The sequence below is a fragment of the Hyla sarda genome, chromosome 1 (genome assembly GCF_029499605.1).
Source record: "Hyla sarda isolate aHylSar1 chromosome 1, aHylSar1.hap1, whole genome shotgun sequence".
Taxonomy (NCBI): Eukaryota; Metazoa; Chordata; class Amphibia; order Anura; family Hylidae; genus Hyla; species Hyla sarda.
This window is the reverse complement of record NC_079189.1, coordinates 229417909-229431658: the sequence shown is the minus strand read 5'-3', so window position 1 is coordinate 229431658 and position 13750 is coordinate 229417909. Positions and strand designations below refer to the sequence as shown.

The 13750-nt window shown below is 42.5% G+C and overlaps 1 protein-coding gene across 1 annotated transcript in view; it reads left to right on the top strand.

Annotated features, from left to right (window-relative positions):
* Window positions 1–13750, top strand: part of LOC130304542 (17-beta-hydroxysteroid dehydrogenase 13-like) — a 59773-nt gene continuing 46023 nt past the window's right edge. Inside the window, exon 1 of the mRNA XM_056551940.1 lies at window positions 1–224. Coding sequence (XP_056407915.1) covers window positions 15–224 — 210 coding nt within the window. The 5' untranslated portion in view covers window positions 1–14. The remainder of the gene's footprint in view (window positions 225–13750) is intronic.

The window sequence follows — 13750 nt, the reverse complement described above, 5'->3', positions numbered from 1 at the left end:
TCTAGACTTGAATCATGAAGGTCATACTAGATTTTATAGCTCTTTTTTTCATTGCAATTTACTCCTACCTGGAAGCACTTGTCAAGTTGTTTATACCAGAAAAAAGGAAATCTGTTAGTGGAGATATTGTCTTGATCACCGGATCAGGTCATGGTATTGGACAACTAACTGCTCTTGAGTTTGCCAAGTTACAGAGTACACTTGTTTTATGGGATATCAACAAGGTAACAATATTTTATTTTCAACTATTAAAATACTACAAATAATTTTACACATGCATTTATATGTACAATCTTGCACTCTTTTTATTATTAGCTATAAACCTTACATATGTTAACTATAAGACTAATAACAATTAGTTACTACTAAGATAAATAATAAAAACAACGTCTTTTCCCGAAATATCTAATGAAAGCCCAGATTTCTTATATTTTAATGTATGACAAAGAAGTTTTTAACCTTTTACATTTAAATACAAACCCCATCTATAATCCTTTTTTCATAGATCACAATGTAATATTGGAGAAACCGCTTTCAAGCTTCTAGCTCCAACAGATGTTACACTCAGATTAAGAGACCTAACTGAGCTTTTTGGAGATTACCATAGACAGATCAAATTGTATTTTTGTCCTTTTAATATGTTCTAGAGATGTTTCAGTGTATATATAAGGTTAAAGGAAAAGGTTGAAAAGTTAGTAGAAAAATATAACATTGAATTTCAGTCAAGTATTTTGTTATTTCAGATTGTTGGCACGTGCTATAAGTCAGTTTCCAGTAACCTTATATTGGCACAAGAAAGTAATCTTGGTAAGGAGTAGGGGGTCACACAAAGTTTTTTTCAGTAGATTTTTTATTCAATTTTTGAGCCAAAGCCAGAAGTAGATCCAGCAAAATGAAGAATTACAAGTCCTTCATTCATATTTGTCATTCTTATTGAATCCATATCTGGCTTTAGCTAAAAAAAAAAAACTGTATGACAAACTGCCACAAAAATCTGTGTTTGAAACCCTCTTTGGGTATATTCACACATACAAGATCTTCTGCGGATTTGATGCTATGTTCAGTCATTTAGTTTACATTGAAATCTGAAGCATTAACTATGCAGCAGATCCTGCATGTGTGAATACACCCTTAGATTGTGTTCTTATAGTGACAGGATAGTGCCCTCCTGGAAATGGACCATTTAATATACTGTACAGCAGTGGTTCCCAACCAGGGTGCCACAGCAAACTGGGGTGCCATGACAATCCAGTGGGCAAGATGGTGACTGGATGTACTATAACATCTGTGGCTTAGCACTGCCAAAGGTTTTTTTTATTTTTCAAGAATGTTTTTATTGAACATTTTTCAAATAACATAATAATGCATTTAGGGAATGGGGAGGGCGAAGCACAAGCATGCCAAATAGACAATTCACAAGTCCATGGGTTCACATTTTTGCAAGGTCTGAAGGAGACCCCAAAGTAAGCAGTCCAAACCAGGAGGGGATGGAGGGGAGGGGGTGGGTGAGTCTCTGCACCCAGAACAATAGGATCCCGAAAGAACAAAAAGTTGGTGGGGAATGAGCAGCATTCGTCAAGATTCAAGGGATCTCCACCACCTATAGCCTGTTCTAGATACCAAGTGGTGAGGCCGAAACAGTCCTTTAACTTCTGTCTAATGTGTGCAGGGAATAGCTGTAAGAATCTGGTCCATATAAGGAAAAACACATTTCACCCGTTTCTCTTTGAGCAGTGAAGATTCTATGCAGTCCATACGGAAAAGAAAGACAAGTTTTTCAAGCAGCAGACGGATAGGGGGGGGGGGGGGAGTCACATATCCAGCAGTGGAGCATGGATTTCCGGTGGCTGCTGACATATAGAACAGGAGGCATTTGTTGTGGAGATGCAAGGCCATATACTCCCAAACCTGCTCCCAGAATTCTCTAATAGAAGGACAGGACCAGAAGCAGTACAAGAGGTTGGCATGAGGGGCTCCACATTTTGGGCATGAGTGGTCCATGGTGTTACCAATGATGTAACCCCTGTGCGGTGAGATGTATGTTCTATGCATAATTTTATAGGCCATTTCCCATTAGAATGCAGAAGGGAGGTGTTTAGCCGGAATCAGTAAGGCCTGTAGGATGTCGTTATGTAGTCCAGTATGATATGCCCGAATTGACGAGTAGCGGAATCTGCGAGACAACATATGGTAGTATTTAGTTATTTGTCCAGGGCAGAGCTGAGTCAGGGTAGTCAGGGAGAGGAAGGGGTCATCCCAGTCTTTGTCTGTCAGGTGTTGTGTGACATTATGGAGGTAGCTAATTGCCTGTAAGTAAAAGAATGGGTGAGGGCCCAGGATGTCATATTTCCGCCATAACTCATTATAGGTATAAAGATGACATCTAGACCTATCCACAAAGGAGGCAAGACTGCATAGTCCACCTGTCTGCCAAAGATGGAAAGCAGGGGGCGGGTTACCTTCATGAAAGCTGGGGTTATGGAGAAATGTAAGGTGCAAGGAACAATGGGGGTTCAGAGAGAGAAGGCGCCTACTCCTGACCCATGTCTTCCAGGGGTTATTTCTGACTGGGACAGGCAAAGTTGTGTATGTGGAGTGCAAGAGATTCACCAGCGAAATGCCAGGGGAAAACTGCTGGTCTAAGCAGACATCATTATACACAGAAGAGTTTAAGAGCCAGTCACGCACTATTCGTAACTGAGCCGCTAGGTTATATAAAAGGACATCAGGAAAGTTGATCCCTCCATTCGACTGATTTTGCTGTAAGATATGGAGGGCTATTCTAGGTCTACGGTTATTCCAGATAAATCTGCGAAACAGATTGCTAAAGTGTCTAACAACCTTGGGGCTGAGGAGTATGGGTAGGGCTTGTAAGATGTACACCAGCTTGGGAAAGATAACTAATTTTAAGAAGTTCACTCTGCCTAGAAAAGAAAGGGAAAAGTGTTTCCATAGAAGGAGTTAAGAATCAAGATATTTTAAGAAGGGCACTACATTACACCAGAATAATTGGGAGGGTTGTCTGGTAATAAGAGAGGGAGGTAGCGTTCCAGCAAAAGTCATAGGCACTCACCCAGTTTGGCTGTGCCGGGCCTCTGTGAAGGAGAGCCTCACACTTGTCAATGTTGATTGTGTAGCCTGACAAGGGCCCAAAGGACCGTACGTCCACTAACACTGCTTCGAGTCCCGTATGGGGGTTAGATATAAATAGTAAGATGTCGTCGGTGAAAGCCGACAGTTTTAAGCATGAAGTGCCAATCGTGATCCCCTGATATGGAGTATGATAGGAGAGGTGTTTCAGCAGTGGATCTAAAGAGAGGTTAACAAGGAGGAGCAACAGGATACAACCCTGCCGCATCCCCCTATGTATGGTTATGGGAGAAGTGTTACACCCGTTGACTGTCAGTATGTGTGCGACTGTAGCTGAGATGTCAGGAGAAAAGAAAGGAATAAATTCCCGTAACCCTGACTGCGTATTCCCATATTTAGAAAAGGCCATGAGACAGAGTCAAACGCCTTTTTGGCATCTAGCCCCAAAAGCATCATAGTCGGGGACCGGGCCTGTACTGTGGCCGCAACTGCCTGTTGGATGCCTGGGGTAGAGTGCCTGTGAGCACTGCCAAAGGTTTATTAGCATGTTACAAGCTTTGACCTCTTCTATGCCACAGGCACAGTGCCTCCACAGGGGATTCTATCTACAGGGGGCGAAGCACCTACTGGAAGATACTAGGGAAACTACTTAAAGGGAACCCCAGAATAGAGGAGGTGCAGCTTACTAAGGAAAACTACATACTGGGGACACCTACATATGGAAAGGCACCTACCTAATAAGGAAAACTACCCAGTGAAGCAACCTATCTACCTAATTACTGAGGGCAAGCCTACCTACTACTCCACAAATCCACTTTACTGTGTGTGCCACCAAACAGCAGGATTATTACTGTTTAGAATCCTATAGGTGGGGAAAAAGGGAAGGAGGGTGCTTAAATAAATGCATAAATAAACACTAAATGCAGAGTACACAGCATTTTTGAAAAACTGCCACTGCACTAAAAAAAAAAAAAACACACACCATATGCAAGGGAAGAAAAATGCAGCAAAATAGCATTATAGGTAGAGCATTCCATATTTTCCTATGTATTTCAGGCTAACATCTGGCTGCTGTATTATTAAAACAGCCTGAAAAATTATAGGAAATTCAGCATCTGTCTTTAGGGTATTTTCACACGTACAGTATCTGCTGCATATTTTTGCGTCAGATTTTGTGCAGCTGATATTGCTACCCATTAACTTCAATGAGTAGAAAAATTAGCTGCAGAAAATATGATCCTGTACGTGTGAACTTACCCTTAACCCCTTCATGACCCAGCCCATTTTCACCTTCAGGACCTGGGCATTTTTTGAAAATCTGACCACTGTCACTTTAAACATTAATAACTCTGGAATGCTTTTACTTATCATTCTGATTCCGAGATAGTTTTTTCGTGACATATTCTACTTTATGTTATTGGTAAAATTTCACTGATATTTGCATCCTTTCTTGGTAAAAAATCTAAAAATTTCATGAAAATTTAGCATTTTTCTAACTTTGAAGCTCTCTGCTTGAAAGGAAAATGGATATTCCAAATAAATTACATATTGATTCACATATACAATATGTCTACTTTGTGTTTGCATAAAAAAATTGACAAGTTTTTACTTTTGGAAGACACCAGAGGGCTTCAAAGTTCCGCAGCAATTTTCCAATTTTTCTCAAGATTTTCAAAATCGTAATTTTTCAGGGCCCAGTTAAGGTTGCAAGTGGATTTTAAGGGTCTTCATATTAGAAATACCCCATAAATGACCCCATTATAAAAACTGCACCCCCCAAAGTATTCAAAATGACATTCAGTAAGTGTTTTAACCCTTTAGGTGTTTCACAGGATAGCAGCAAAGTGAAGGAGAAAATTCTAAATCTTAATTTTTTACACTCGCATTTTCTTGTAGACCCAATTTTTGCATTTTTACAAGGGGTAAAAGGAGAGAAATCACCCTAAAATTTGTAACCCAATTTCTCTCGAGTAAGCACATACCTCATATGTCTATGTAAAGTGTTCGGCGGGCGCAGTAGAGGGCTCAGAAGGGAAGGAGCGACAATGGGATTTTGGAGAGTGAGTTTTTCTGAAAGGGTTTTTGGGGGGCATGTCACATTTAAGAAGCCCCTATGGTGCCAGAACAGTGGACCCCCCCACATGTGACCCCATTTTGGAAACTATACCCCTCATGGAATTTAATAAGGGGTGCAGTGAGCATTTACACCCCACTGGCTTTTGACAGATATTTGAAACAGTGGACTGTGCAAATGAAAAATTTCATTTTTCATTTTCACAGACCACTGTTCCAAAAATCTGTCATACACCAGTGGGGTGTAAATACTCACTGCACCCCTTATTACATTCTGTGAGGGGTGTAGTTTCCAAAATGGGGTCACATATGGATATTTATTGTTTTGCGTTTGTCAGAACCGCTGTAACAATCAGCCACCCCTGTGCAAATCGCCTCAAATGTACATGGCGCACTCTCCCTTCTGGGCTTTGTTGTGCGCCCCCAGAGCACTTTGCGCCCAAATATGGGGTATCTCCGTACTCGGGAGAAATTGCATTGCAAATTTAGAGGGTCTTTTTTCCCTTTTACCTCTTGTGAAAATGAAAAGTATAGGGCAACACCAGCATGTCAGTGTAAAAAATTAATTTTTTTACACTAACATGCTGGTGTAGACCCCAACTTCACCTTTTCATAAGGGGTTAAAGAAGAAAAAGCCCCCCAAAATTTGTAAGGCAATTTCTCCCGAGTACGGCGATACCCCATATGTGTCCCAAAACTGTTGCCCTGAAATACGACAGGGCTCCAAAGTGAGAGAGCGCCATGCGCATTTGAGGCCTAAATTAGGGATTTGCATAGGGGTGGACATAGGGGTATTCTATGCCAATGATTCCCAAACAGGGTGCCTCCAGGTGTTGCAAAACTCCCAGCATGCCTGGACAGTCAATGGCTGTCCGGCAATACTGGGAGTTATTAATTTGCAACAGCTGGAGGCTCCGTTTTGGAAACAGTAGCGTACCAGACGTTTTTCATTTTCTTGGGGAGGGGGGCTGTGTAGGGGTATGTGTATATGTAGTGTTTTTTACTTTTTATTTTAGGTTAGTGTTAGTGTAGTGTAGTGTTTTTAGGGTACAGTCACATGGGCAGAGGTTCACAGCAAGTTTGCCGCTGGAAGTTTGAGCTGCAGCGCAAAATTTGCGCCATCTCAAACTTGCAGCACTCACTGTAAACCTCTGCCCATGTGGGTGTACCCTGTACATTCACATTGGGGGGAGGGGGCAAACATCCAGCTGTTGCAAACTCCGAGCATGCCCTTTGGCTGTCCGTGCATGCTGGGAGTTGTAGTTTTGCAACAGCTGGAGGAACACTGGTTTGGAAACACTAAGTTAAGTAATAAACTTTCAAGTGTTTTGCAACCAAACTTAGTGTTTCCAAACCAGAGTGCCTCCAGCTGTTGCAAAACTACAACTGCCAGCATGCATAGTCTGTCAGTGCATGCTGGGAGTTATAGTTTTGCAACAATTGCAACAGCTGGAGGCACTGAGGTAGGAAATGGACAATGTTTCCCAACTAGTGTGCCTCCAGTTGTTGCAAAACTACAACTCCCAGCATGCCCAGACTGCCCAGGCATGCTGGAAGTTGTAGTTCGGCAATATCTGAAGGATCAGATGTTGCCGAACTACAACTTCCAGCATGCTTGGGCAGTCTGGGCATGCTGGGAGTTGTAGTTTTGCAACATCTGGAGGTCCACAGTTTGGAGACCACTGTATAATGGTCTCCAATCTGTGCTCTTCCAGATGTTAGAGAACTACAACTCCCAGCATGCCTGGGCAGACTGAGCATCCTGGGAGTTGTAGTTTTGCAACATCTGGAAGAGCACAGATTGGAGACCATTATACAGTGGTCTCCAAACTGTGGACCTCCAGATGTTGCAAAACTACAACTCCCAGCATGCCCAGAAAGCCAAAGGCTGTCTGGGCATGCTGGGAGTTGCAGTTTTGAAACTCCCAGAGGCAGCAGTGAGATCGCTTTACGGCGATCTCACTGCTGCCAATGAAGATGCCGCACTGCTGCCGGAAACTCACCTCCGGGACGCAGCGCCGCCGGGACCGCCTGGAGGACGTCGCTCGCGCCAGGACCGCTCGGGACACCGCATGGCCGGGTAAGTGATGCCGGGGGACGGGTCAGGGACACTTAGCAGAGCAGTGTGTGTCTCGATCTCCGTGATCGGGACTCACACACCGCGCTGCTAAGTATTCTGATAGCGAAACGCTGCTATCAGCTAGTCAGATTTGACCAGCTGATAGCAGCGATCGCTGGGGGGTGGGGGGGGTGGGGGATGAAACCCCCCGTGGTCGCATGGTAAGATGGCTGGCTATCAGTGATAGCCACCATCTTTCCGGGCGCTGCGAGATGCCGCGAGTAGCGGCAAAAATGTTCATGACGTACCTGTATGTCATGAGTCGGGAACACCTTGCCACCCATGACGTACAGGTATGTCATAGGTCGGGAAGGGGTTAAATGGACTTAAATGGTCAGATTCAATAACTTTTTGCATTTTGTACATCTTGGCAAAACATTTAACTTTCTAATATACTTCATAAGAATTTTTTTATTTCCTTTTTATAGAAATCATGGCTTATAAAATCATGGTTTTGTCCAAGCTCAAGCACAGGCATGGACAAAGTCCAGTAAGTGAGGGTGGGCTAGCACTTCTCTGTGCTCTCTCCTGTCTAATAGGACTCCTCTGTGCGGTCTCCTGTCTGATAGGACTCCTCTGTTCTCTCTCCTGTCTGATAGGACTCCTCTGTGCTCTCTCCTGTCTGATAGCACTTCTCTGTGCTCTCTCCTGTCTGATAGGACTCCTCTGTGCGGTCTCCTGTCTGATAGTACTCCTCTGTGCTCTCTCCTGTCTGATAGGATTCCTCTGTGTTCTCTCCTGTCTGTTAGGACTTCTCTGTGATCGCTCCTGTCTGATAGGACTCCTCTGTGCTCTCCCCTGTCTGATAGGACTCCTCTGTGCTCTCTCCTGTCTGATAGGACTCCTCTGTGCTCTCTCCTGTCTGATAGGACTCCTCTGTGCTCTATCCTGTCTGATAGGACTCCTCTGTAAGGAGAGGAGTACTATCAGACAGGAGAGAGTACAAAGGAGTCCTATCAGACAGGAGAGAGCACAGAGGAGTACTATCAGACAGGGGAGAGAGCACAGGGGAGTGCTATCAGACAGGAGAAAGCACAGGGGAGTCCTATCAGACAGGAGAGAGCACAGGGGAGTCCTATCAGACAGGAGAGAGCACAGAGGAGTACTATCAGACAGAAGAGAGCACAGAGGAGTGCTATCAGACAGGAGAGAGCACAGATGAGTGCTATCAGACAGGAGAGAGCACAGAGGAGTATTATCAGACAGGAGAGAGCACAGATGAGTACTATCAGATAGGAGAGAGCACAGAGGAGTGCTATCAGACAGGAGAGAGCACAGAGGAGTACTATAAGACAGAAGACAGCACAGAGGAGTGCTATCAGACAGGAGAGAGCACAGAGGAGTACTATCAGATAGGAGAGAGCACAGAGGAGTGCTATCAGATAGAAGACAGCACAGAGGAGTGCTATCAGACAGAAGACAGCACAGAGGAGTCCTATCAGACAGGAGAGCACAGAGGAGTGCTAGCCCACCCTCACTGGACTTTGTCCATGCCTGTGCTTTAGTTTTTACAAAGCCATGATTTTTATAAGCCATGATTTCTATAAAAAGGAAATAACATTTTCTCATGAAGTATATTAGAAAGGTTAATGTTTTGCCAAGATGTAAAACATACAAAACATCTTTGAATCTGACAGTGTCCACTTAAAGTGTTAATATTTATGACATTTTTAGCTGACACCTGACAATGTGTTTTAGTCCATGTTTGCACAGAATAGAACATTTTGTTAAAACTATTAAGTTTTCCAGCCATACTCCCTGATCCAAGTTTCCTTTTCTTTCTACACTTGATGCTTAGTTAAAGAATTGCTCAACTATTGGATTGCTACACATTGATATTTGAGATTGTATTGTTATTAACTGTGAGATGTACAAAACAGAGAGTATAAAGCCTGATTCATAGATTAGGATAAATAAAAGGGATCTGGGGACTGTATGTGCTTATTTCAAAATGTTAAGCTCTTAAAATGTTTCTCAGAACCTATAATCAGGTATAATGAAATAAATATTTCATGCACAGAAGAAAAAGAAAGGTTATGTCACTTTTTTGATGCCTATTCCATGTGTTTTGTAATGGGCTGCAAAGACACACTAGAAAAGCTTCCAAATACACTAAAATAAAATACATGAACATTTCTGGAACATGCATACCTATTTTGATACAGATTTAAATTGATAAATTGTCAAAATACAGTACATATGGCTATGTATGCAACCGAATACACAAGTATTGAAGTATGGCCCTTAAAATGCAAAAACAAGAATTGATGGTGTCCTTGAGGCCATGGTGTATTTGTAGCTGGTATTTTAAAGTGTAAAACACTCATACAAGGTTGGGTAGGGTCCTTATTTTGGTCAAATTTTTAGTCATAGTTAGGAGTGGAATCTGTGTAGGAAAGGAGGGCACTAGGATATGGTGCGCCATGCTCGTGGATCATATAAATCCAATGGAAAAATAAGAAATCCCGGCACCAGTAGCTTTGATGCAAGTAAAATGATTTATTTATAAAACAGCATGTATTATACACGTAACAAGACGCGTTTCAGCAAATGCAGCCTCATACGATTGAGAAAGGCTGCATTTGCCGAAATGCGTCTTGTTACGTGTATAATACATGCTGTATTATAAATATATCCTTTTACTTGCATCAAAGCTGCTGGTGCCGGGATTTCTTCTTTTTCCATATTTAGGAGTGGGACTGACACAGAGAAAAACTAATACTAGTTCACACTGTGTAAAAAATAGGGACATACTTTTACACTTTGTGTTTTTTCTATTTCAGTTGAAAAATAATTTTTTCCCAGATTTTCCCTGTAATTTTAACACAATGCGAACATATCCTGATAAAAAGATTAGCAGTTTTTTGTTTAGAACCCATCACTGGTTTTGCCTAAAAATTCAGGCCTAAATACTATGTATGACATGTCACTTCTTTTACTGTGTATTATTTTGAGTAGCATTCTAAAACTATGTGGTGACCCACGGGTGTGTGGCAGGACCACAGGTGTAGCGGTGTGAGTGGTGGGATCAGATGGTATTAACCCTGGGGCAAGATGTTGTTAATCCCTAGTGTTCGTGACGCCAGTCTGGTTTTAGGGTTCCGGAATACCACAAGCCCGGTTTCTACACTATCCCAGTTGCTAGTAGGGAAATGAGAGTCCACAACCAGTTATGGTCAAACGGAGGCTTTATTGAGTATAAGACAGATGGAATTATCTTCACAGCTAAGGCCAGATTTCCCAGAGAGGTGGCCAGGACCCAGAAGGACCTCGCAGATTGCTGGACCAATATACTTGTAATTAACTTGACTTGAGATTGGACTTGACTTGACTTAATGCAGAACTTGACTAGTTTCAGTGACAGCAGACATAGACTTTAGACTTACTGGAATGACTGTAGCTTTTGGGGTCTTCCAGATGATGATCACTTGCACTGAGATCTTGTTGGTTACTGTCTCAGTAGAAACTGATGGTACAAAAGAGTGAATTGTAATGGCCGCCCCTTTATATAGTGGGGGGGGGGGGGCTGGACTATAGCCCATAGGTCAACCTGCGGGTCATAGGTTAAACTTATGCTCTCTGGGAGAACATGTGACAACAAATCATGTGACTGCATAACATAACATGTGACAGACTTACACTGGTCCTTGAGACCTCCCACAGGTCCTTTGTACTACCTATACATAAGGATACTGTCTTGGCATTAAGGTGATATACACAACATTATGGAACAACAGGGGGAGACCTTGCAGGGGAGCCCCCAGGTCACTCAGGGTCTCAACCTGACACGGCCTAAGGGTAGTACATGACCATGTCCTGTACTGGGACATTACAAATACATGATAAAAAGATGCATGAAATATGCATCAAATAAGCTTCAGACTAGTTTAAAAAATGCTCGCAAAATGAAAGCGCACCTGTAAAATACACATGGAAAATGCGCATAGTTCAGAAGCAATTCTGCCCTTAAGCCCTTAAGGACCCAGCCCATTTTCACCTTAAGGACCCGGACATTTTTTGCACTTCTGACCACTGTCACTTTAAGCATTTATAACTCTGGGATGCTTTTACTTTTCATTCTGATTCCGAGAATGTTTTTCGTTACATATTCTACTTTATGTTAGTTGTAAAATTTTGTCGATACTTGCATCATTTCTTGGTGAAAAATTTCAAAATGTTATGAAAATTTTGCATTTTATTTTTACTTTGAAACTCTCAACTTATAAGGAAAATGGACATCCCAAATAAATTATATATTGATTCACATATACAATATGTCTACTTTATGTTTGCATCATAAAGTTGACATGTTTTTACTTTTGGAAGACATCAGAGGGCTTCAAAGTGCAGCAGTTATTTTCCAATTTTTCACAAAATTTTCAATATCGGAATTTTTCAGGGACCAGTTCAGTTTTCAAGTGGATTTGAAGGGCCTTCATATTAGAAATACCCCACAAATTACCCCATTATAAAAACTGCACCCCTCAAAGTATTCAAAATGACATTCAGTAAGTGTGCTAACCCTTTAGGTGTTTCACAGGAATAGCAGCAAAGTGAAGGAGAAAATTCTAAATCTTCATTTTTTACACTCGCATTTTCTTGTAGACCCAATTTTTTAATTTTTACAAGGGGTAAAAGGAGAGAAATCACCCTAAAATTTGTAACCCAATTTCTCTCGAGTAAGGAAATACCTCATATGCGTATGTAAATTGTTCGGCGGGCGCAGTAGAGGGCTCAGAAGGGAAGGAGCGACAATGGGATTTTGGAGAGTGAGTTTTTGGGGGCCATGTCCCATTTAGGAAGCCCCTATGGTGCCAGAACAGTGGACCCCCCCACATGTGACCCCATTTTGGAAACTATACCCCTCATGGAATTTAATAAGGGGTGCAGTGAGCATTTACACCCCACTGGCGTTTGACAGATATTTGAAACAGTGGACTGTGCAAATCAAAAATTTAATTTTTCATTTTCACAGACCACTGTTCCAAAAATCTGTTATACACCAGTGGGGTGTAAATGATCACTGCACCCCTTATTACATTCCGTGAGGGGTGTAGTTTCCAAAATGGGGTCACATATGGATATTTATTGTTTTGCGTTTGTCAGAACTGCTGAAACAATCAGCCACCCCTGTGTAAATCGCCTCAAATGTACATGGTGCACTCTCCCTTCTGGGCCTTGTTGTGCGCCCCCAGAGCACTTTGCGCCCACATATGGGGTATCTCCGTAGTCGGGAGAAATTGCATTACAAATTTAGAGGGTCTTTTTTCCCTTTTACCTCTTGTGAAAATGAAAAGTATAGGGCAACACCAGCATGTCAGTGTAAAAAAATAATTTTTTTACACTAACATGCTGGTGTAGACCCCAACTTCACCTTTTCATAAGGGGTTAAAGAAGAAAAAAAAAAAAAAATTTGTAAGGAAATTTCTCCCGAGTACGGCGATACCCCATATGTGTCCCAAAACTGTTGCCCTGAAATACGACAGGGCTCCAAAGTGAGAGAGCGCCATGCGCATTTGAGGCCTGAATTAGGGATTTACATAGGGGTGGACATAGGGGTATTCTATGCCAATGATTCCCAAACAGGGTGCCTCCAGCTGTTGCAAAACTCCCAGCATGCCTGGACAGTAAATGGCTGTCCGGCAATACTGGGAGTTATTATTTTGCAACAGCTGGAGGCTCCGTTTTGGAAACAGTAGCGTACCAGACATTTTTCATTTTTTGGGGGAGGGGGGGCTGTGTAGGGATATGTGTATATGTAGTGTTTTTTACTTTTTATTTTAGGTTAGTGTCAGTGTAGTGTAGTGTTTTTAGGGTACAGTCACATGGGCAGAGGTTCACAGCAAGTTTGCCGCTGGAAGTTTGAGCTGCAGCGCAAAATTTGCGCCATCTCAAACTTGCAGCACTCACTGTAAACCTCCGCCCATGTGAGTGTACCCTGTACATTCACATTGGGGGGAGGGAGCAAACATCCAGCTGTTGCAAACTCCGTGCATGCTGGGAGTTGTAGTTTTGCGACATCTGGAGGAACACTGGTTTGGAAACACTAAGTTAAGTAATAAACTTTCAAGTGTTTTGCAACCAAACTTAGTGTTTCCAAACCAGTGTGCCTCCAGCTGTTGCAAAACTACAACTCCCAGCATGCATGGTCTGTCAGTGCATGCTGGGAGTTATAGTTTTGCAACAATTGCAACAGCTGGAGGCACTGAGGTAGGAAACGGACAATGTTTCCCAACTAGTGTGCCTCCAGTTGTTGCAAAACTACAACTCCCAGCATGCCCAGACTGCCCAGGCATGCTGGAAGTTGTAGTTCGGCAATATCTGAAGGATCAGATGTTGCCGAACTACAACTTTCAGCATGCTTGGGCAGTCTGGGCATGCTGGGAGTTGTAGTTTTGCAACATCTGGAGGTCCACAGTTTGGAGACCACTGTATAATGGTCTCCAATCTGTGCTCTTCCAGATGTTA